The sequence below is a fragment of the Theropithecus gelada genome, unplaced genomic scaffold (genome assembly GCF_003255815.1).
Source record: "Theropithecus gelada isolate Dixy unplaced genomic scaffold, Tgel_1.0 HiC_scaffold_15989, whole genome shotgun sequence".
Lineage (NCBI taxonomy): Eukaryota > Metazoa > Chordata > Mammalia > Primates > Cercopithecidae > Theropithecus > Theropithecus gelada.
In genome coordinates, this window is record NW_020257756.1 from 1,907,488 (window position 1) to 1,931,870 (window position 24,383).

Here is a 24,383-nt window from a genome sequence, read left to right on the forward strand (position 1 = left end):
TGTTTTGCTTCTCTTGATCCTTTCTGTAGACAACTGAAGCCCAGCTCCACTTTCTCTCAGTGTACCTACAAATAGCTCAGAAACAAGATTAGCTTCAGTATGGGACACTTCCTTGTGTTTGAATAATGATATTCACTTAACCTATTTGTAAAAACTCTCAATAGTGTACTTGAGTTAGTACTTCGCGTGACCTTGGCTCCTATTCTTTGCTGTTATTTACTGATAAAAATAAATCTCCTGCGCTATGCGGTAGGAATCACTACGAAATTCAGGGAAAGTCCTAAGAGGATTCATATGCTAATGAGCCCTTCCAAGTGAGAACTTGCTTAAATGTGCCATTTGCTGACATCATTGTTATGGGCAGAGTGGAGATGATTTCTTTAAGAGGTGGCCTTTCATATTCTCCCAGCGTTTCGTGGCCCGCGCGTGCACCTGCGGGAGGGGGAAGTTTACATAAGCGTCCTAGGGTATTTGCATCTTAGCGGCTTCACTCACTGGGCTCCGGAGAATGGAGCGGGCGGGCGGCGGTAGGTGCTCGAGCGGCGAGGCTGGCCAAGTGGGTGGGTAACTTTTCGAGGAATTGTGCGCGCAGGACCTCGTGGAGACCTGCCAGGGGCACGGTCAGCAGTGACAGTTCCTGGAAAGCGGGCGGCGGCGGGAGCAGGCTGGGCAGGCGCCGCCCGCGGGCGGGAGCGGGGAGCCGGGCCGGGCTGGGATCGCCAGTCGGGAGGCGGGAGGAGGGCGGGATCGGCAGGAAACGAAATGGTTACTTTTTTTTTTTTTTTTTTTCCCCCTACTGCGGGGTCTGATTACTTTTGAAGATCGCCGGCCCCAGGCGGGCTCCCGGCGCTGAGCGGAGACGAGTTTTTCTCCCCGCAGAGAAGGATCCTGGAAGGACGCAGAGCTAGGGCCTGGGGGATGCAGTGGCCTGGACGAGGCGACTCCAACCCGGGGGATCAGAGTCCGTCACGCCGGCAGGGACCGAAGGTCTCTGCGGAGCTGGAGGACGTTTTGTGGGATGCCTCACGGCTGCTGAGGGGCTGCCGCGGGTGAGGATCCCCGCGCTGCGCCGCCAGGGAGCTCGGCGGGGACCAGCCTGGGGGAAAGTGCGTCACGGTGGGGCGGGGGCGACCCCTCGCCCACCAGGTGGGGCCAGCGCCGGGACACGACCCGGGGGCACGGCCCGCTGCGAAGTAGTGGGGAACCGGTGCTCGCTGCCCCGCCCTGCTGGGGTCTCCTCCGGAAATGGATGGGCGCGGGTGAGCCGTAGGACACCCAGCCTTCTTTTCCTTTGGGAGCCCTCCGCGCCCGCTCCGGGCCGCCAGCCTCCGCCAGACGCAGAGCGGGTGGGCGGCTAGTGCGCGCCGAGGGCTCCGGGGCCGGCGCCACGAGGGGCTGCAGGCCGCGCTCGGCCGCTGTCCAGGCCGCAGGTGGGAGCCGCTGTCTGGGTCCCAGGGCTGGATGGCAGCCGGCGGCGGGGGCTGAACGCGGGAGGGCTGCAGGGTGCGCGCCGGCTAGGGGCTTCTCGTCGGAAGCTGAGGGACAGAAGTGGGGACCCGTGGCTGCTCGGCCCCACCGTCCAGCCGCAGGGCAAGTGCCGCTCGGTGGAGGTGACGCGGCGCCAAGAGCGGCGCGAGGCTTTCTGCTGGAGGAGGGTGACGGGGAGTTCGAAGGCGACTGTTCTGTGCTGGGGGACAAGGGGAAATGTTCTCTCGGGGCTTCGCGTCGGCGCCGAGGATGGGTTCCCTCGCAGCCTCTGGGTCTTGAGGTCGGCCTCTGGCTCCTCGGGCCGGGGACGCAGAGAGGGACCGGTGCCCGTCGACCCACGGCCCAGGGCGCCCCCTCGCGGCCCAAGCAGCCGCCGCCGCGCGGAGCGCAGGGTTTGCGGGACCCAGGGGGCGCCGACGCCGGCTCTGAGGCGTCTCTGCTGCTGCGGGGGCGGGGATGGGGACGACCCAGGGGACCCCCTGCACCATCACTGGCAGCCCCATCAAGAATTGGCCGGCTGAGTTTTCCCGAAGTAGGGTGACATCCTTTCCTTCCCGCTTTCTCCAGCCCCGTTTTTAAAAGCTCGGCCGGTCCCGTTAGTCTATGTCCTTATAAGCCAGGCTGTGTGTGGAATTTGTTTTTACAACTCGAGTCTTGTGATTTCTCAAACACTTTCTTGAAGTGTTTTCTCTGGAAACTTGTGTCAAATGAGTGCTGTAAGTTTCACAAAGAGGAGTGTTGTTCAGGAGCCAACAGGTGACGGGGCGAAACCTGAGTCTGTGTGTACATTGGAGTCAAGTCGGGCTGCTGTTTCCTCGGGCCACTGTTGAAAATAGAAATCTAAAAAATCAATAGAAGACTAAGGGGAACACGATTTTGAGAAAATACCTGCATCCCCCATTATGGAAAATAATGGGCTCATTAGAGCAGCGCCTTGTGTAGTGCCCCTCGTTCCACGGCGTGCATTTTGGATTTTGTCTTTACATACCCGTGTGTGGATAACCTGACTCTAGAAGCGCCGGCTGGCGAAGGACCAGGCTTTGTCGTCATGTTTCCTCCTTTTGTTTCTTACTGTCATGGAATGTATTTGTGCATGAAATTAGAATGCTTTGAAAGAGTTCCACATTTCCTCTTGGAAAAATGGATAATTTCTTGACCATTGGGTGGTGCGTGACAGCCCACTCAGCTGTTGGGAAATGTACAAACTGGATGGAGGTTCACGTGGAAAATACGGAAAATACCAAAGGGCATATGGCCTAATGCCACTAATTGTATGGAGAACTTTTAGTAAAGGAATGTTTCATAAACAATATCTTCTGGCCGGGCGCGGTGGCTCAAGCCTGTAATCCCAGCACTTTGGGAGGCCGAGACGGGCGGATCACAAGCTCAGGAGATCGAGACCATCCTGGCTAACCCGGTGAAACCCCGTCTCTACTAAAAAATACAAAAAACTAGCCGGGCGAGGTGGCGGGCGCCTGTAGTCCCAGCTCCTCGGGAGGCTGAGGCAGGAGAATGGCGTGAACCCGGGAGGCGGAGCTTGCAGTGAGCTGAAATCCGGCCACTGCACTCCAGCCCGGGCGACAGAGCGAGACTCCGTCTCAAAAAAAAAAAAAAAAAAAAAAAAAAAAAACAATATCTTCTGATAACTTCATTATGTTTTTACTTTTCAAATAAGTGAAATTGAATTGGGCTTTGTTGGCAGTGACTTTGTCTTTAGTAGACGGTAAGCACTGAATGCTCTTTGAGTGTGTGAAACCTTTAAAGAAATGACAGTTTAGTGTCTCTTTTACTATAACATTCGCATCTCGATTGAAGTTAAGGACATCATAAACAAGGAAATGTGTATATCCAAAACGGTGGTATATTTTGTATTTTGAAAAGAATGGATGTGTGATGTGTTTCTGTACTGCTAAATTAGTCTGTAGTTAAATTTAATTCACCTGCATGTGTAGCCGGGGAGAATTGGAGTAGCTTTTGAATGGAGAACCCGTGATATGCATCTTCCATGCACTAAGGCCTTGTTAACAAGCAGTTTAACAAAGAAGCTGTTAAACAGTTTGTAGCCCACGGATGGCACTTAGCAGTGGGGGACACCTAGGGAATGTTGGCCTAACTGACTTCACAAATCAGTATCTGTTCTGGCTTTTGGTGATCAAAGGATTTCTAACTTCCCTGGGCATGTTCACACAAGAAATACCTTTTCATAGGGATCTTACAATGCCATGGTAGTCTTCATATAGGAACTACAGTGGGATTGCATTGGAGAAAAAATTGTAATTAGGGATATGACCTTAGACTTCATTTTCAATGGCAGGCCCTGACAATTACTGTTTTCTATTTGCATGATTTTGATTTGGTGACTTGGTTCAAGAAAATTATGAATAATAAGAATCATATCAGACTTGATATACAGTTACAGCCTCAATATGTATCTGATTAAACTCATTCTCCTCAAATCCCTCAAATCCTCATTCCCCTTCTGAGTTGCCCTGAGGTACTTATGTATTGGTATGTCAATCACCTAATACTCAAAACTGTGTTTGGCCCAATTTATTCCTTTCCTATTAGTTCCTTTTACTTTTCCTCCCAAGTCACCATGTGTAGGCTTGCTTAGGGACAGTGTACTAATTGGCCCCTCTTGGGTTCTTTATCTTTTTCCTGACCATCACTACCATATTAATATTTAAGACCCAGAAGTATCTTGTGGCAGTCTCCATTCATGTCTTTTGCAGTTTCCCGTTGCCTGTAGTGATAAACCCACAGTTTTCTGCCTGAAATGTATAATTCTTGAAAATAGGATTCAGACACCATTGCCATCTGTTGTTGCTTCTTTGGAAGAATCTATCTTCTAGCAAAACTGTCCACTCTTCACTGCCTCTGGACCTTCATATACTGTGCTGACTTATTAAGCTCTTTATAGAAACATAGTAATGGCTCGTTTATGTATATGTCAAGGTCAATCAAGATAATAATCCTTAGCTATCCTGGAAGCAGCATACAGACCAGTAGAAAATGAAATGATCCCCAAGTGGCCAAAATAGCATAACAAAATAATAACCTTTCTCTTTGGTTTGAATAACACCTTCTTTTTTTTTTTTTTTTTTTGAGACGGAGTCTCACGCTGTGTCACCCAGGCTGGAGTGCAGTGGCGCGATCTCGGCTCACTGCAAGCTCCGCCTCCCAGGTTCAGGCCATTCTCCTGCCTCAGCCTCCGAGTAGCTGGGACTACAGGCGCCCGCCACCACGCCCGGCTAGTTTTTTGTATTTTTAGTAGAGACGGGGTTTCACCATGTTAGCCAGGATGGTCTCGATCTCCTGACCTCGTGATCCGCCCGCCTCGGCCTCCCAAAGTGCTGGGATTACAGGCTTGAGCCACCGCGCCCGGCCTGAATAACACCTTCTCACACTGTATGCTATCTTATTTCACCAGTGGTTACTGTGCTTATAGGAGAAGTGCTTAAGCCCTCGTCCATGCCGTAATTACTACATATACTTTTTTTTTTTTTTTTTTTTTTTTTGAGGCAGGGTCTTGCTGTATTGCCCAGGCTGGTCTCAGATTCCTGGTCTCAAGCAGTCCTCCCACTTCAGTCCCCAGGTAGCTGAGAGTATAGGCACATGCCCAGCTTCTATGTACTTTTAGACAAACTTTTTCAAAGAATAGTTGCCTAATACTGGAAGCAACACATTTTAAAAGGTTTGGAGGTTGTTGGTTGTGGGCAAAAGGGAAAGGCAGGGAGAGACAAGTAGCAGGGATGAAAACATGAGGGCAGGGAGGAAAACCTCCAAAAAGTTTGCTAGTTGTCATACATTTATGGGTCAGGGGCCATTCTGTTTCTTGAATCCTGAAGCCAGTGTTTTCTACTGTGCCCAAAATGAAAACAAATGGTCAACCAAAGGCTAAATCACATATAATTTTTATATGTGCCACCATGGAAGAAAGCAAGGAGATGAATAATGGAATTTTCTTTTTCTTTCTTTTTTTTTTTTTAGGTGGAGTTTTGCTCTTGTTGCCCAGGCTGGAGTGCAGTGGCGTGATCTTGGTTCACTGCAACCTCTGCCTCCCGGGTTCAAGCAATTCTCCTGCCTTAGCCTCCCAAGTAGTGGGATTACAGGCATGCATCACCATGCCCAGCTAATTTTGTATTTTTAGTAGAGATGGGGTTTCACCATGTTGATCAGGTTGGTCTCGAACTCCTGACCTCAAGGCCACCTCGGCCTCCTATAGTGCCGGGATTACAGGCGTGAGCCACTGCACCTGGCCATTACATTTCTTTTTAAGATCTGGCTTTTAATGGAATAAATGTCAGTTGGCTTCTTTTGACATTCCCCAAACCATTCAATAACAACTGTAAATATAAGGATGAATTAATGAATGCAGTGAATGAATCTAGAAAGTAAATTTCACAAAGGAACCCCTCATTATATCACTATGTTATATGAATGAGGCCATACTCGAATTTGGGGAACAAGCTTTACCTAAGGCAACTAGAAAAACTGCCATGCTCCATAGACCACTACACATGCTGTGTGCGAATGTGTGCACGCACACGTGCTACGTGTATGTGTTGGCGGTTTTATGCGGGGACTGGTTAGAAGCTGCTTCCAAAGCAGCTGGAAATGTTGGCCAATAACTCGGCAAAATTGTCTGCTGTTCAGAAGGCTAAAGCCCTCCCAAGCTCAAAAAGAAGATGAAACTCAGGTTTTGTTATTAACATATTGTTTCAATTCCATTTGTCACTGGTTAGCTTCAAGAAAGTCTGTTTGGTCCCAGTGGAAGCATCAATGCCAATTCGTACGTTGCAATAGGAGCTTTAATTCTTTATAGTCATGAAATTCTTTTCTGTTTTCTGTCTTTTCTATTTTTAAAAAATCAGGTCTCAAGATGTTTGTTGACTTGTCAAAGCTTTGAAGACATCAGGACCAAGTTTACTGAATGCTGAGAGCGTCAGATTCCATTTCCTAAGTCTAGCCCTTATCCTTTGGGTCAGATATTCTCTTGACAATGATGATTGAGAAGTCGTACATCTGCTAGCTGCTTGACTTTGTTACTAATGGTGAGAAATAGCTATTTAATTATTTTGAAGGAAGAGGCAAGAGAAAGGACAAAGGAGGGAAATGGACTGTTCCATTTTCTATTGCATGGAATAGCCCCATGATAATCCTTGCCTTTCTAAAAAAAATAGTATCCCAGCTCTCTCTACATGACCTTGGGCTTCTTTCTCACCTCCCTTGTGACCATACCCTTCTTTTCTGTTTGACATTTGTTTCTCTACTGGACTCTGATAGTAGGCTTTTAGTCTTCAAAATAGTGTCTGCGAAGAACTCATGAACCTGCTAGAGAATTAAGTTTTAACAGCTGTTCCTTGTGCTTGACCACCCCCTCCCATTGCCATCTTTGATGGTGGTGGTAGCTGTTAAAAGGTTCTGTGCCCTCCACACACCTCCTTAATGGTCAGACTGTTTGGAACCTGAACAAACCCATCTCTGAAAACTGTTTTGCTTTTTTTTCTCCTGCATTATGAGGTTTACTTACATTCAAAATTATAGAGACACACTGGAGAAATAGGATGCCTACTGATTTATTTCCAAACTTCGCACAGGATTGGTTAATGCATAGTTAACATTCATTTATGATTGGGGTCGCTACAACATTTTAAGACCAAAACAATAAGCCTGCCTTAGAATAGTCAAGAATACTGATGTTTTGAGCTGTGGCTAGGTAAAAGAATGTAAAAAATACACTCTCAAATGGATCCCACAGAAGTGTGTATACATGTGAGACAGAGAGAGGAAGAGAGAGGGAGGAGGATGATGCAAAAGCAAATGGAGCAAAATGTAAACCATTGATGAGTCTGGGTAAGGGATCTATCAGAGTTCTTTTACTATTGCAACTTTTTGGAAGTTTAAAGTAATGCCCAAATAAAATTTTACCAAAAAAAAAAAAAAGTATAGGGCAGGGCCACTGTTAGTTCATCTAAGCATGGTTCTACAAAAGAAAGAAGCAGCATCATTAAAAAAAAGTTTTACTCTCTCATAACCCCAACTTTGAATAGTTCTATTTCCATTATAACGCAGACTAGTTTTAAACCTGATTCTGCCCGTTTCATGTCATCAACCTTAAGAGACAATACCTGAAAATAAAGTTATTAGAATTTTTCTATTAGGTCTAATTTACCTGTGGTCTCATATGCTTGGCTTAAAACATGATGTTTTGGCAGACTACATACAGCCATGGTTAGGTATCCTCAGGAAGAACCTCAGCCATGACCCCGAGCGGAAGGAATGGCCAGGCTCCCTTCTTCCTTCTGTGCTGCCAAAGTAAATACCATATAGTGATTTAAATGCCTAAGGAAGGGATATTGTGAGGTCACATATACATATATATGTATGTGTGTGTGTGTATGGTTTTTTTTGTTTGTTTGTTTGTTTGCTTTGTTTTGTTTTGAGATGGAGTTTTGCTTTTCTTGCCCAGGCTGGAGTGCAATGGCATGATCTCAGCTCACTGCAACCTCCACCTCCTGGCTTCAAGCGATTCTCCTTCCTCAGCCTCCCAAGTAGCTGGGATTACAGGTGTGCACCATGCCTGGATAATTTTGTATTTTTAGTAGAGACAGGGTTTCTCCATGTTGGTCAGGCTGGTCTCAAACTCCTGACCTCAGGTGATCCACCCGCCTCAGCCTCCCAAAGTGCTGGGATTATTACATGCATGAGCCACCATGCCCAGCCACATTTTCATAATTTTTAGTGTAACTTTTTACAAGCGTAAGAACTATGTTTAGCTGCCACTGCTTTCACCCGACTGATATACTTAAGAATAGACTCTCAGGATCTCTTGGCAAGTACAAGCAATCTTTAAAAATAAAGTCAGATGCCATGGCTCACACCTTTAATCCCAGCATTTGGGGAGGCCGAGGCAGGAGGATATTTTGAGTCCAGGAGTTTGAGACCAGCCTGGGCAACATAGGGAGACCCCATCTCTACAAAAATCAAAAACAAAAAACTTCGGTGTAGTGGCACATGCCCGTGGTCCCAGCTACTTGGGAGGCTGAGGTAGGAGGATTGCTTGGACCTGGGAGGTAGATAGGCTGCAGTGAGCCACTGCACTCCAGCCTGGGTGACAGATAAATAGGAAAAAGAAAAATCTAAATTGAAGTTTTTGTGTTATCAGGTAAAGAAGTTGCTAGAAGCCAGGTACCATGGCTCACGCCTGTAATCGCAGCACTTTGGGGGGCCGAAGTGGGCAGATCACCTGAGGTCAGAAGTTCAAGACCAGCCTGACAAACATGGAGAAACCCCGTCTCTACTAAAAATACGAAATTAGCTGGGCATGGTGGCGCATGCCTGTAATCCTAGCTGCTTGGGAGGCTGAGGCAGGAGAATTGCTTGAACCCGGGAGGCGGAGGTTGCAGTAAGATAAGATCGCGCCCAGCCTGGGCAACAAGAGCAAAACTCGAAAAAAGAAAGGAAAAGAAAAAAGAAGTTGCTAGTGATGATGTCGCGACTCTTAACACAGCCTGGTCCCAGTGGAGGCCATGCCATGTAACTTTTGGTTTTTTTTTTTTTTGAGACGAAGTTTTGCTCTTGTCACCCAGGCTGGAGTGCAATGGTGTGATCTGGGCTCACTGCAACTTCCGGTTCAAGCAATTCTCCTGCCTCAGCCTCCTGAGTAGCTGAGATTACAGACACATACCACCACGCCCAGCTAATTTTTATATTTTTAGTAGATAGGGGGTTTCACTACGTTGGCCAGGCTGGTCTCGAACTCCTGACCTCAGGTGGTCTGCCTGCCTCAGCCTCCCAAAATGCTGGGATTACAGGTGTGAGCCACTGCGCCCAGCCAACATTTTTTTAATGTTTGTGTTTTGATGAGCTCTGAGAACTTGCCAGTGAATGTAATGTTTTGTCATTTTAAATATTCTCTGATATAAAGGAAAAAGAAAAACTTACCTCAGTGAATAAACTCTGAACCAAGTGCTCATGAGATCATTGAATTTTTACAATCCTTTTTGACTGTATATCCTTAAAATGCCTTCTGTGGGTGAAGTGGACTACCCTCCAGTTGTGTCATTTTGTGTGTCTGCAGTGCAGTAGCTTGGCTGATTCACTAAAGAAAAGGGAATTGGTTCCATCAGCACTCCCCACAGGAGGCAGCTTGGGGTTGCAGGGGTTTAGGATCACAGCCAAGACCGATCCTAAGACCACTTACTGACCTTGGACAGTTTACCCTGAGGCACATGGCTCTGAGGCTCAGTTTCCCCATCTGTTAAATGAGACACCACTTACAGTGGGTTGCTTGATAGAGTGATTAAATGCCGTAACACTAATGGTACCAGCCAGGCATGGAGAAGTAAGTTAACTGTCTACTAACAAATGAAACACAAAGCCATGCCTATAATGGAAAGGATATTGTCACTCATGGTTCTTCAGTTGGACTGTTTACTTTGTGCATGAATGACAGTCAGTCCTCAATGTAATTTGTTGAAAGGCTGGAATGAACTTGTGGGAATTGTAAGTTTGAGATGTGGCCAGAACTTCCAGGTGATTGGGAGGAGGGGATGGTGGGATTGTGGCATGTCGTGCTAACGTTGATTTACCTTGATTAGGATAGTAATTTACTGTACGTTTTTCACAAAAGGCTAATCAGGGAGTACAGCTGTAAAAGTAATTCAGATCTTCGGCAATCGGTATCTTTGTGCTAGCTTGGAAAATCCATGGCTTGTCTTAATTTGTGATGTTTTCTCTTGTTTTATAATCCAGTGGCATTTAATTTTTAGGTTCTATTGAATATTTATGTTCTTTGTAAGTCTGCAGAGCGAATACCTTAGTGTCTCCCCACTTAGCCTGATTTAGCAGGGGGCAGATGTTCATCTTTCATGATTTGGGTTAAATTGCATTGAAGGCACTCATGCTCCTGGTAGGAGTTTTAGAGTTACTAATTAAATTCTTAACCTCTGGTTCCCTTCCTTTGACATGTGGGAGTAGTTTTTTCAAAATATCCAAGACATTTTCTGACTCATTAACACATCCTTTTTTATTGAGGAGTCAGAGGAATACGCCTATGTTTAGAAAGCCTTTCCTTAGTCGAGACATGAATGAGTTGCACCTGTGTGAAATGATGCCTTGTTTAAAAGGTCATAACCTCCCAATGGTAGTGTAGGAAATGAGGTCATCTTCACTTTTTGTTCAGGGTGAATGCAAGTTAAATTTATTAGTTGGAATAATATATGTGTGGCATCGCTCCTACTGCTAATATAGATTGTAGCTATGAGGCGCTTGCCCTTCATTTGTTACAATGTTAATTTTCTCAATGTCCTATCATTTATAAAAGAGAAACCAAATATTTTAATCAGGTTTTATTTTATTTTTTTCGAGACGGAGTCTCACTCTGTCGCCCAGACTGGAGTCCAGGGGTAAAATCTCAGCTCACTGCAACCTCCGCCTCCTGGTTTCAAGCAATTCTCCTGCCTCAGCCTCCTGAGTAGCTGGGATTACAGGCACCCACCACCACGCCTGGCTAATTTTTGTGTTTTTAGTAGAGACAGGGCTTCACTATATTGGCCAGGCTGGGCTCAAACTCCTGACCTTGTGATCCATCCGCCTCAGCCTCCCAAAGTGCTGGGATTACAGGCGTGAGCTACCTCACCCGGCCAATAATCAAAGGTTTTAATAGGTAGTATTTTTCAACACTCTTAGCATTTAGAGTTGAATTGAGATAGTTGCTGAAAAATGACTTAGTCTCAGGCTGAAAGTGTATGGGTTTTCACTGCCTTTCCTACTTGTTTAAGCAAATGAAAACTTTTTTTTTGTTTTTGACATCCTTCCTGAGATGGAAGAACATTTATTAAGGCAGAAGAATTTTTGGAAGTCTGACATGTCAGTGTGTATGTGTGACTAGACTCTGGCTTTTAGCCATATGACCTTGGACAAGTCTCTTGACTTTCCTGAACCTTGTTTTCTCTAAAATGATTGAGTTGGGATAATTATATGTAATTTTCTTTTTTTTACACCATTTTTTTGTGGGTGAAAGGGCCAGGTATAAAAAAGCTCCATCTCTCCATCTGGTTCTGAAAGTTCTGATACTATTATTTTTTTCTTTGTGCCCTGGGATGAGGGATGATTTTTAAGAATCAGAAGAGGCAAAGAACATAATCGGTAATAGCAAAGGTCCTGGGTTGTAGGGCAGGGAATGTTGTCTTGACACTTTTATAGCCCTTCATCCAAGGAGGCTTTTTATTCAGAGGAGGATTTACATCTTTCTCTGCCCATAGCAGGCTGATGACATTTCACACATAGTAGGCACTGACTGCATAACTTTTCAGTGAATGCCTGCTTATGATGCAATTAAACATTAACAGTCACCAAGCTGGATTTTATTTTCACATAGTGCTGTATTCAGACTGTTTGTTGAAGGAGCTCATTGATGAATGTCTGGCTGACTTTAGCCCTTAGTAAAGGCTTGAGGATTTAATGTGCAGTATAAGGATTTAATTGTGCTATTTCTATTTTGTGTGTAAACTCAGTTTAGTGTCTTACACAACATAATTAGAAATCTGAAACCTAAGCAGTTTGGCTGAGAGGACCCACTCTCAGAAGGCAGCACTGCCTCAGTTGGAAAAATTGCTTAGGAAATACGGGGGACCAAGTGGGGTCTTGAGCCATTTTTCATGGGGCATAGTAGTGGGCAAGGCAGATGGCCTGATCCCTGACACTTCCTTCTACAACTTATAGGATGTCACAAGGATTTGTGGGCAAGTTGGAAAGTCAACACATCAACTTTCTTGAGAACTTTTCTAAGGAATTGGCTATAGAGAGGCACCTTTTAAAGGCTCCTGGAAATAAACTAGCTTTGGTGGCATGTTCTGAAATTCTGAGCTGGCAAAGGACTACTACCAAATTATATAGCTCTAAATTTTGAATTTCACGGGGCCTGGGGGCTGGGGGGTGGTGACAGTAGTAATTTGGTTACTTTCTCTGGGCCCAGCTGTGTGTTAACAGCATTCAGTAAAAGCTCTGGGTCAGAGTAAGAGACGTGCATTCAGGTTTTAGATGTCTTTGTTTTTTCTTATATTGTCCACAGCAGCCATTGTTTGATGTCCTGTGCCTGAGAAACCAGGCTTTAAACTTTATGCCTTTGGAGATGGAGCCCAAAATGAGCAAGCTGGCCTTTGGCTGTCAGAGAAGTTCCACATCAGATGATGACTCTGGCTGTGCGTTGGAGGAGTATGCCTGGGTTCCCCCGGGCCTGAGACCAGAGCAGGTAGGAACTTCATCATCCTATATTTACTCTTTGTTTTTCAGTGTGAGTTCAGACTTCAGAACATTATTTTGCAAATGGATAGAACATCACTGAGATGCTAGAATACCACCCTCCTCAGTCCTTATTCTTCTTTGTATGGCTTTGAAGTTTTACTTTTGAAGGTCATATTTAGTTTCTCAATGGAAGTTTCCAGTCTCGTCGTACCCATGGTTCCAGAAGCCTCATAAGGATCCCATTTTTGCTCTAATGAATGAAATCCGGAGTACTACATATGCATTGGTTATATGTATTTCGGATGAATCCCTCTTGAGAGTGAGAGGAATTTACCTTTTGAAAAACTTCTGTGACAACAAAAAGGCAATAAAAGAAAAGAGAAAAGTTTCCATGCCAGTTCTCAGCAATGCTTTTGCTTTGGAAGCGAGATGGCAAGCTATCAGAAACCCTCTGAAGTGTTACTGCTTAGACATGGACCTTTGGTAACTTTGCATATAAAAGAGCCTGTCACTTACACTACAGAGATTGGGAAAAAAAATTAGAGAGTTAATTTTATGCTTTGTGTTGTTATTTTAAGGAAGATGAGAATATTCTATATGCCTATTTACTTTTCCCAATATCTTTACAATGATTAACTTGTTGAAAATCCGTGATATTATTAAAAGAGCAAAGGCATCATTTGAAAATAAAGTTGACAGTGGGGTGTGTGGTTGCTTTGCTTCTGAGTTAGGGTTCTGTTTCCTGTAGGGGGGGACATTTTTTGAGAATAGGGTATCCTTATTTATCGATGGCATAGCACAGTACCTGGCTTGCATGTAGCTGACATTCAGTAAGTGTTTATAACTGTAAAAAGCTTCTAGAGCTGATAGAATGGGGAGAGGGTGGAGTACTGGTGAAGCAGTTAGAAAAGCAGTATTTGGACAAACTACTTAGAATCCCTTCTTACTTCTTTTTTTTTTTTTTTTTTTTTTTTTTCTTTTGAGACGGAGTCTCGCTCTGTCGCCCGGGCTGGAGTGCAGTGGCCGGATCTCAGCTCACTGCAAGCTCCGCCTCCCGGGTTCACGCCATTCTCCTGCCTCAGCCTCCCGAGCAGATGGGACTACAGGTGCCCGCCACCTCGCCCGGCTAGTTCCACCTCGCCCGGCTAGTTTTTTGTATTTTTTAGTAGAGACGGGGTTTCACGGTGTTAGCCAGGATGGTCTCGATCTCCTGACCTCGCGATCCGCCCGTTTCGGCCTTCTTACTTCTAGGGTGGGTAGGTTTTGTGTGGTACTAAGGTATTGAAGTAGACAGGCCCTAAATTCCTGTCTCATGTCTTTTTTTTTCCATTTATTCCTTCTCAGCTCTGCAGTATCCTTTGCAGTACTCATTAAGGGATGTTCCTTTAAAGATATCAGAACACAAACAGGCAGAAATTAAGTTTTCCTTTCAGAATGAGCAAAGTACAGCTCAATATGGCTTCTCTCCAGTTTCCCTGGGGAGACTGACTTCAGGTATTCAGAAAATAGCATACATGGAAGCAAAGAAAGCTGATGTTTGAGAGCACCTGATAAAGAAGAGTTTACAACATTTAGCTAAACAGCTTTTGTCTTTGTGATGTGTAAAATTCAGAGAGCAAATTCAGTGTGTTTGTGTACTGGGTGGATTTGGGGCCATGTCACATAGTCTGTGTGGTAATTTGCAGAATTCACCCAGGACTCTCTCTCTTGCTGATCTCTTAGCTGACCCGTTGGAAGATTGGCTGAGGAAGAGTAGTCTTTTTTTTTTTTTTTTTTTTTTTTGAGATGGCGTCTTCCTCTGTCCCCCAGGCTGGAGTGCAGTGGTGTGATCTCGGCTCACTGCCACCTCTGCCTCCTGGGTTCAAGCGATTCTCCTGCCTCAGCCTCCCGAGTAGCTAGGATTACAGGTGTGCACTACCACGCCCAGCTAATTTTTGTAGTTTTAGTAGAGACAGGGTTTCACCACGTTGGCCAGGCTGGTCTCAAACTCCTGACCTCAGGTGATCCACCCGCCTCGGCCTCCCAGAGTGCTGGGATGACAGGCGTGAGCCACAGCACCAGGAAGAGTAGTCTTAAATGTGCATATTTTATGGTGCATAATTTATGATGTCCCTAATTTTCACTACAAATTACATTCCTGAAGAGCAATTTAGCAGCTGGGTGCTAGTTATCTGAAGGTTTGCAGTTCTGCTGAGTTGGCTCAGCTGGTCTTCTCATTAGCTACAAGAGGCCAAACCCTGTACCTAGGGAAAGGTAACTTTGAAAGATTAAGTGAGCTGAAATGCTCAGTTCTGTATGCTGATGCCATTCTCACTGTCTCTTATGCAGATCCAGCTCTATTTTGCTTGCTTACCAGAGGAAAAGGTTCCTTACGTTAACAGCCCTGGAGAGAAGCATCGGATTAAACAGCTTTTGTACCAGTTACCACCACATGATAATGAGGTAAAATAGCCGGAAGAAGGCTAATTAGAAAAAAGAAAAAAATGCATGAGAAGCATTGAGATGCTGCTCATAAACCCCAAATCCTCACTGGTGAGGGCTCTCTTTTGCCTTTCTTTAGTTAAAATTTGGCCAGAGAATACAGCTTTCCATTCTTTGAGAGAAGAGAGAAAAGAGTATCAGTGTAATCAACTTAACACACGTTGGTTTTTATAGTGTTTGCAGCCACCCACCAATGATCAGGAACCTACAAATGCCGGAGATTTCCCTGCCCCTGCATCCAGAGTGAATGCTTTATGGTCATTCAGGCCTGCAGTTGAGTTGAGTGCATGTAGAATGGAGAGTAAAAGTGGCAGTTAACAAGTTTAAACCTTTTGTGGAAAGGTTAATGTCCTATTTTTTTTTTAATGTCTGTGCTGATAAGGGTTTTCAATTAAACATTTCTTATTTAAAAAAAAAAAAAAAAAGACTATTCCTTCACGCTGCATTTCCCTTTTTCTAGAGAGGCTGTAAAATTCGGATATGGTGTCATTTAAAAATCGTGGAGGTGTGACACAGGCGAGCTAAACTTACTATTTTATTTCCTGAAACCCTAACTCTGGAAGTAGAGAACTGGTGAGAAAGACTGTGCACTCAGTGTGGTGTTTCTGTTTTGCTTTCTGTGAAGGTGCGGTATTGCCAGTCTTTGAGTGAAGAGGAGAAAAAAGAATTGCAGGTGTTCAGTGCTCAGCGGAAGAAAGAAGCACTGGGAAGAGGAACAATTAAGCTTCTGTCCAGAGCAGTCATGCATGCTGTGTGTGAGCAGGTGGGCAGCCCCTTCTCCTATGTGTAGCTTGTGGCAGTGGTGCGGATGGGGTGGATAGTTAGGGGTTATCCACTAACTATCTAGCAGAGGTGTGGGCCCTGAAAGCCTCCAAAAAGTGAGAGGAAGACAGCCTGGCTTTTTATTAAATAGCAGTTCATGTTTCATATTTGTAACTAGCTACACTGCTGTGTATGACAGCAGGAGTCAGTCACCCTTGTGCAAACATTGGGTGAAATCCTGCCTTTGGTAGGATCCTGGCATGGAGGTAGGTGCTAGGATACATCTCGTATTCAAAAGAGGCAGAAACATAATGAAGACATTCAGATCTTTGCTGGCAGTTCTCAGAGTAGGAAATGTATCCAGCAGGAGGCTGGCACAGGAAAACCACTATTTGTGTGAATCACATTACACCGTCCTTAGAAACAGTCGTAGTATGTCTGAGACACATGCCTTACAGTGGAGAATCACCAGTAATCCAGCATTAAAGAGCTATTTAATCACTTAACAGAGGTGGCAAAAATAAACACATTCCTTACAAATTCGAGATTTATCCTAAAGTAAGAAAGCCTGAGAATCCCGTCTTTAAAAAATGATCCTTTTACATTCAAACCCATTTGTTTGTAGTGTGGGTTGAAGATAAACGGAGGTGAAGTTGCAGTGTTCGCCTCCCGCGCGGGCCCTGGCGTGTGCTGGCACCCATCCTGTTTTGTCTGCTTCACGTGCAATGAGCTGCTGGTCGACCTCATCTATTTTTATCAGGATGGAAAAATTCACTGTGGCAGGCACCATGCAGAACTGCTCAAACCACGGTGCTCGGCATGTGACGAGGTAAAAAAAGTTCAGCCTTTCACACTGGGAAAAATAAGCTTAGATGAAGCCAATATTCCACTGTTTACATCTAAGCAAAATATTAAAATTTCCTGGATTTTGTTCTGTGTGCATGTTTTAAAGATAATCCTGTACATTCATACAATGAAGTAATCTATATTTGGTTGGTGCAAAAGTAATTGCGGTTTTTTGCCATAATGGTCAAAACCGCAATTACTTTTGCACCTACCTAATGGAAGCAGATGTCTTTGTACTTTGATAAGCATTGTATCTTCAGTGCGTTGTGAGAAAATACAAGTTGCAGAAGAACATGTAGTAGATGGTCTTTTTTGGTTAAGGATTTAAAAAACAGTATGATACATGTATTTGTTTATACTCAGAAAAGGTATGGAAAGACAAATACCAAATTAGTAGTAGTTACCCTGGGGGAAGGTGGGAATGGATGATGGCTTGAAAGGAAAAATTTTCTTCCCTTTAGCTTTTTATTTTAAAATAATTTTAGATTTACAGAAGAATTGCAAAGCTATTACAGAGAGGTCCTGCATGCCCTTCTCCCAGCTTCCCCTGATGCTAACATCTTACATAACCATAATATATATATCGAAACTAGGAAATTATCATCAGTATAATACCATTAACTAAACCATAGTCTTTGTTTAGATTTTCCTAGTTTTGTAACAAATGTTCCTTTTCTTATCCAAGATCAATCCAGGGTGCCTCATTGCATTTACTCGTTGTATCTTAGTCTCCTTCCATGTGTGACAATAAACTTTGTTTTTATTTGTATACATTCATTTATTTGATACTTTTTTTCAACAATGTTCTATTTGAACATATTTTGGTTTTGGTCTTGGTTTTGTTTTGTTTTTTTTAATTTTTTTGAGATGGAGTTGCTCTCTGTTGCCCAGGCTGGAGTGCCGTGGTGCAGTCTCGGCTCATGGCAACCTCCGCTTCGCGTGTTCAAGTGATTCTTGCACCTCAGCCTCCTGAGTAGCTGGGATTACAGGTGCCTGCTACCACGCCCAGCTAATTTTTTTTGTATTTTTAGCAGAGGCGGGCTTCACCATGTTGGCCAGGCTGGTCTCGAATTCCTGACCCCAAGAGATTCGACTGCCTCGGCCTCCCAAAATGCTGGGAATACCGGGGTGAGCCACCGTGCTCCACTGAACATATTTTGGAAACCAAAAATAGAAGAACCTGCCGGGCTCGGTGGCTCATGCCTGTAATCCCAGCACTTTGGGAGGCCAAGGCGGGCGGATCATGAGATCAAGAGATAGAGACCATCCTGGCCAACATGGTGAAACCCCATCTCTACTAAAAATGCAAAAATTAGCTGGGCATGGTGGCGGGTGCCTGTAGTCCCAGCTACTCAGGAAGCTGAGGCAGGAGAATTGCTTGAACCCAGGAGGCGGAGGTTGCAGTGAGCTGAGGTCATGCCACTGCACTCCAGTGTGGTGACAGAGCGAGACTCCATCTCAAAAAAATAAAAATAAAAATAAATAAGTAAAAATAAAAGAACCAGCCTGGACCCCATGGTGAGACCCCATTTCTGTCCCAAAATGTTTTTCAAATTAGCTGGGCATGGTGGTTGTGCCCTCGTGGTCCCAGCTACTCAGGAGGCGGAGGTGGGAGGATCGCTCAAGCCCAGGAGTCTGAGGCTGCAGTGAGCTATGATTGTGCCACTGTGCTCCAGCCTGGGCTACAAGTGAGACCCTGTCTCAAAAAAATAAAGAGTCCTTAATCTGGAGATGGCCACCAGGTCAAATAAAGCATTATCAACACAAATGCTGTTCACTCAATTCCAGCATCTGTGTAGCTATAACTGTGTTGAGTCCACAGACATTTTTATGACTTTTCTTTCTACTGAAACACCAAATTATTTCACTAAAGTATTTCCGTGTTAATGTGTTCTTTGCCAGATTATGCCAAGGAAATGTTATTGGGGAGCAAAAATATGACCCAGTGAATTACTTCCAATATAGAATTCTGTTTTGTCAAGTTGAAGCAAGTATTTATTATTTAGTTTCTTTTTTCAGTACTGTCAATTTATGCTCTAGTTTGTAGCTAAATCAAGTTAGATTTAAGCTTGTGACTCTAAGAAACAAGGTTAGCTATTTGATTTTTTTAAGAGCCAGTGTCTGTCCATTGCCCAAAAAACATGCAGTTACTTGGCCTTTAAAATAGTTCCTAATGATTTTCTTTCATGCTCTGGTTTCACGTTTCTTTTTGAAGATAATTTTTGCTGATGAGTGCACAGAAGCTGAGGGTCGCCATTGGCACATGAAGCACTTCTGCTGCCTTGAGTGTGAAACGGTCCTGGGAGGACAGAGGTATATCATGAAAGATGGCCGCCCCTTCTGCTGTGGCTGTTTTGAGTCTCTCTATGCGGAGTACTGTGAAACCTGTGGGGAACATATTGGTAAGTCCACAGCCAGCCCGTCTGCCCTGTCACCTAGCCATTAGTCTGTCTAGAATTATCCACAGTCTTATTTTTTCTTTTCTGTTTTTTAAAGTTGAGATATAATTTACATACAGTGAAATGTACAGATCTTAAATGTTCCAGCTGATGAAATCTGACAAATGAACAGAGAGTCGATTCTTGTTATTCACAGTAGTTGTGTTCTGTGAAGTTACTGCGAACGCTGGATTAGTGAACACTGAACCGTTGCTCGTGGGGGAATACAGGGTTAGGTTCCTGTGAGCCTCTGGGCACAGCAGTTTCATCAACCCATCAATGCATAATCTTGTTTCATGTGTGTTTTTGCTTAAAGCCACTGCTTTATTGAATGTACATTGTTGATGCATTAATATTGAATTCACAGCCAGTAGTACCATACTCAAGATTAGGAGCTTATGTAATACGTCTTTTCTCCATAAGGCACATCACAGCCTTCTTGCCCTTAGGAACATGACAGCATTTCAGCAGTGTCAGCATTACACTTGGGGTCATTTTAAACAGCAAACTCACCAGCAAAAAGCACAAAAACGCGGAAAACATGGCAGTAGATAGATCAGGAATACACCACTTGTCTACAATATGAGAGCGGAAACAAAAGGCTGGAGCATCTCCTGGATCAGTGCGTGTTGGTTCAATTCATATTTTTACCACTTTGCACATCTGTGAATGACCATGAAAGTGTTGCCAATATTAGTTTGGGGGTTGTGAATAAATTTTTATGAGTAGGCAAATTCACAAATACAGAATCCACAAAGAATGGGGATTAATTGTACCTGTGTCACCCACACGGCTCCCCATACCCATAATCTTTATTTTCTTCATTTCTTCCTTATACCTTGTTTCAGGCATTAAACCGTAACTTATTTATTCTGTCCTTTTCAAAACAGGTGTGGACCATGCGCAGATGACCTATGACGGGCAGCACTGGCACGCCACAGAAGCATGCTTTTCTTGTGCCCAGTGTAAAGCCTCTTTGTTGGGATGTCCCTTCCTTCCCAAACAGGGTCAGATTTACTGCTCAAAAACGTGCAGTCTCGGTGAAGACGTCCATGCCTCTGATTCTTCCGACTCTGCATTTCAGTCAGCTCGATCAAGAGACTCCCGAAGAAGTGTCCGAATGGGCAAGAGCAGCCGGTCAGCAGATCAGTGTAGACAGTCTCTCCTCTTATCGCCCGCTCTGAACTACAAGTTTCCTGGCCTCTCAGGCAATGCCGATGACACCCTCTCTCGAAAATTGGATGATCTGAGTCTCTCCAGGCAAGGAACAAGTTTTGCCAGTGAAGAATTTTGGAAAGGCAGAGTAGAGCATGAAACTCCAGAAGACCCTGAAGAATGGGCTGATCATGAAGATTATATGACGCAGCTCCTCCTCAAGTTTGGTGATAAAAGCCTCTTTCAGCCACAGCCCAATGAGATGGATATTCGAGCCAGTGAGCACTGGATATCTGATAACATGGTTAAAAATCAGACCGAGTTAAAGCAAAATAACCAGAGCCTTGCAAGTAAAAAATACCAGTCTGATATGTACTGGGCACAGTCACAAGATGGCCTGGGTGATTCTGCTTATGGCAGCCACCCAGGCCCTGCAAGCAGTAGAAGGCTCCAGGAATTGGATCTGGACCATGGGGCTTCAGGGTATAATCATGATGAAACACAGTGGTATGAAGATTCCCTGGAGTGTCTGTCAGACCTGAAACCAGAGCAAAGTGTTCGGGATTCGATGGATTCTTTGGCATTGTCCAATATCACAGGTACGTAATCTAGGGATTATGGGGTATTTGAAAAAAGGAGCTGCTAATTATTGTTGAATATTAGGATGATTGAGAAACACATCTTGTTTTGGTCTCTCTTCTAGGGGCTTCGGTGGATGGAGAAACCAAGCCAAGGCCATCATTATATTCGCTGCAAAATTTTGAGGAGATGGAAACAGAAGATTGTGAGAAGATGAGCAATATGGGAACTTTGAACTCTTCCATGCTGCACAGGAGTGCAGAGTCCTTAAAGAGTCTAAGTTCAGAGTTGTGTCCAGAGAAAATCCTGCCTGAAGAGAAACCAGTACATCTGCCAGTGCTCAGAAGGTCCAAGTCTCAGTCCAGACCACAGCAGGTCAAGTTTTCCGATGATGTCATCGACAATGGGAACTATGACATTGAAATCCGGCAGCCTCCGATGAGTGAAAGGACTCGGAGACGCGTCTACCATTTTGAAGAGAGGGGATCCAGGTCTCATCACCACCGCCGCAGGAGAAGTAGAAAGTCGCGCTCCGACAATGCCCTGAATCTTGTTACAGAAAGAAAATACTCTCCTAAGGACAGACTGAGGCTGTACACCCCCGATAACTATGAGAAATTTATACAGAATAAAAGTGCCCGGGAGATCCAAGCATACATCCAGAATGCTGATCTTTATGGACAGTACGCCCATGCCACTTCCGATTACGGCCTGCAGAACCCAGGAATGAATCGGTTTCTGGGACTCTATGGCGAGGATGATGATTCCTGGTGTTCTTCCTCTTCCTCCTCTTCCGACTCGGAAGAAGAAGGATATTTTCTTGGACAACCAATCCCTCAACCCCGGCCACAGAGATTTGCCTACTATACAGATGACCTTTCTAGTCCACCGTCTGCACTTCCCACCCCTCAGTTTGGTCAGAGGACAACAAAATCCAAGAAGAAAAAGGGACATAAGGGCAAAAATTGTATTATTTCTTAACCAAGTAGTGATGGAGAGCATTTGTTTAAAACTTAGCCATTAATCATCTGAATCGTATCCTTTTCTTCCATAGGAAAGTTGTGAAAATAGTTTAAAGTGCTTCCTTTGCCCATGTAAATGAGAACCCAATTGCTGTTTACGTGTCAGATTAACATTTGAAAGGTGTGATTTCTCCAATTTACCCTCCTTGGATGGTGCCAGGTGGACCTGACATCTTGTGCCTATCGGATGCGTTACAGATCGATACAGCTGCTTTGGTTTCCAATCCTCAAGGGAATACTCAAGATGCTGTCTCAAGGGGATTGGATGTGGGTGTTGATTTTAGAAGATGGAGAACTCCAGCCACCTTTGTAAAGCAATAGTGTTTGTCATTTACGTAAGTCAGGTCGGTTCAGGTCTTGGTAGTCCGTCTTGGTGTGAGGCATGCCAGTCACGATGACCTAGCTAACACTGTGCATCTTATTGTGAGGCCAACTTGTCCCTTCCAACCCTCTTTGGCCAGGTAAACATTGTATTGTATCAGCGCCAGCTACAGATTGAAAAAAAAAACAAAAAACATTGCTATTTATAACTTAGTATTTCATAGACTTAAGTGTATTCCTAATTTAACGGTGCAAATATTAATGTATATACTGTACAGTTCAGATTTTAAAACTGATATTTTTATATCCCTGAATTGTAAGCTGTTTGTTACGCTGCAGTGCTAGATTTGCTAGGGAACCAGAATTTATGGATGAACTGATTGCTTGTATTTTAGTCAGGGTTTATAAATGTAGATGGTCAAATTTATATTGCTTAGTGATGGAAAATTCAATTTTTTTGATTTTTTTTTCCAAATATTAAAAAAGGCTCTGTATGCATGGTGGGGCTATGTAAATACTCCACAAGTATGGCCCTGTTAATCTTCCAAGTGTTATTTATGGGTCAAGCAATGTAAACTGTATAAATGTAAAAACAGCCCCCCACACATAACCCCTGGAATATATGGTAAAAACAAGTAGAAGCTGTTTCAGTGAGTGGGTTTTTTCCCCCTGCCTGCGGAGGGTGCCTTTCTCATTTTCAGCAAGGTGATGATTATCTCATGGGAAATGACAAAGATCTGCTTTTGTGGCAGAGGACTTTGTAGATTTGTTACTTTAAGAGAGGTTATTCCTTTTTATTCCTTCCCTCCCGCTAATTTGTTGGCCTTTAACAGCAATTTTGGAAACTGGGTCTTCTGGTTATGTTTTTGTTTTAAAATCTTTAAATTAGAGGATGCTGTGCCATTGGGTGCTTTAAGTTAATATGAGTTTCTGGTTCAAGGAAAACTTATGTTGGATCTGAACTAATGAGCAGATATTTTGATATGTGCCATTCTTGCATATACATCTCAGTCCTAACTAAAGGTTCTAGTGGCATCCAGGACCTTTGGGGAGGCATTTAAAATAAACGCTTAATAAATAACAAAACTACCTTTCTGAATATAAATATTTGCAAATGTATCCAGATAACTTCCATTTTGTGCCTGTGTTCAGGCATGATTTATTTGGCAGTTGTTCTACCATTAACAGACCTCCATTTGTCTCGTGTGTCCACACGCCCCACTTGTAGGCCAGAAATAGGGCTTCAGACACAGAGGCATTATTTTTTCCATATAGACTGGAGTGGGGAAAATTTGGCCTTAGGGAGGACAGACACAAGTCCAACGGGTAAACCAGCAGTAGGTGGACAGCCTTCCCACGCAAGGGTTTGTATCTGGGCTACACAGATCCCCTTCAGAAAAGCACCAACAGTGTGTGAGTTCTTTACTCAGTAACTTACAGTCCCTGGTCTGGTGCCTTTAAAAAACCATCAGCAATGAAAAGGAAGTGCATACACATCACAAAAAAATTCAAATAGGGCAAAAGTCAGAGACAGCATCTCCTTTCCATTCTTCATCGCAGATCCCCAGTTCCTCTCCCTAGAAATAACCACTGTTACCCAGTTCTAGTGTCTCCTTCAGACATTCAAAGCACATTCGTATAAATGTCTCTCTTAAAAGTGGTAGTGGCCTATATGTGCTGTAACTTGCTTTCTTTCCCTTTACATGTGGGCATTTCACACTAGTGCATATAGGTCTACCCATTCTTTCAGTAACTGCTTAATAGCCTGCTTTTGGAATATCTTTAACCAATCTCTTAATGATGGAGTTGACTTTCCTCATACATTATGCTACACTGGCACATGTGCACATAAATTGGAAGCAGTGTAGTTACTGGGACAAGGTTATGTATTTAAGACTGATGGATATTGCCAATTTTTCTCCAAAAGAAATTATCCTGATTTACATTAATATAAATGAGAGTGTTCCATCACAACTTCTCAATGTATTAGCAGATTTCTTGATTTTGAAGAAATTTTCAGAACCTGTGCTGCCACGAGTGG

General features: G+C 44.0%; 1 protein-coding gene across 4 annotated transcripts; it reads left to right on the top strand.

Moving 5' to 3' along the window:
• The first annotated feature begins 800 nt into the window (after positions 1-800).
• On the top strand, positions 801-23,428 carry LOC112617289 (prickle-like protein 1). 4 transcript variants are annotated; one of them, XM_025374036.1, is made up of 8 exons: positions 801-1,049; positions 12,566-12,745; positions 15,067-15,180; positions 15,845-15,982; positions 16,607-16,810; positions 19,043-19,229; positions 20,156-21,019; positions 21,124-23,428. In XM_025374036.1, exons 2-8 carry the CDS (start codon positions 12,614-12,616, stop codon positions 21,978-21,980), a joined length of 2,496 nt encoding a protein of 831 aa, XP_025229821.1. In that variant the 5' UTR covers positions 801-1,049; positions 12,566-12,613; the 3' UTR covers positions 21,981-23,428. The 4 variants fall into 4 exon arrangements, with proteins under 4 accessions (XP_025229821.1, XP_025229822.1, XP_025229823.1 ...); XM_025374037.1 differs by having other exon boundaries at positions 12,569-12,745; XM_025374038.1 differs by lacking the exon at positions 801-1,049 and adding an exon at positions 1,194-1,430.
• The last annotated feature ends 955 nt before the right edge of the window (positions 23,429-24,383 follow it).

What these genes read in the sequence shown, in the direction of transcription:
- LOC112617289 (XM_025374036.1), top strand. Translation starts at nt 12,614, where the DNA reads ATGCCTTTGGAGATGGAGCCCAAAATGAGCAAGCTGGCCTTTGGCTGT. An exon ending in TGCATGCTGTGTGTGAGCAG is followed by an intron (nt 15,983 to 16,606) that starts GTGGGCAGCCCC and finishes ATTTGTTTGTAG; the next exon opens with TGTGGGTTGAAGATAAACGG. An exon ending in GGTGCTCGGCATGTGACGAG is followed by an intron (nt 16,811 to 19,042) that starts GTAAAAAAAGTT and finishes TTCTTTTTGAAG; the next exon opens with ATAATTTTTGCTGATGAGTG.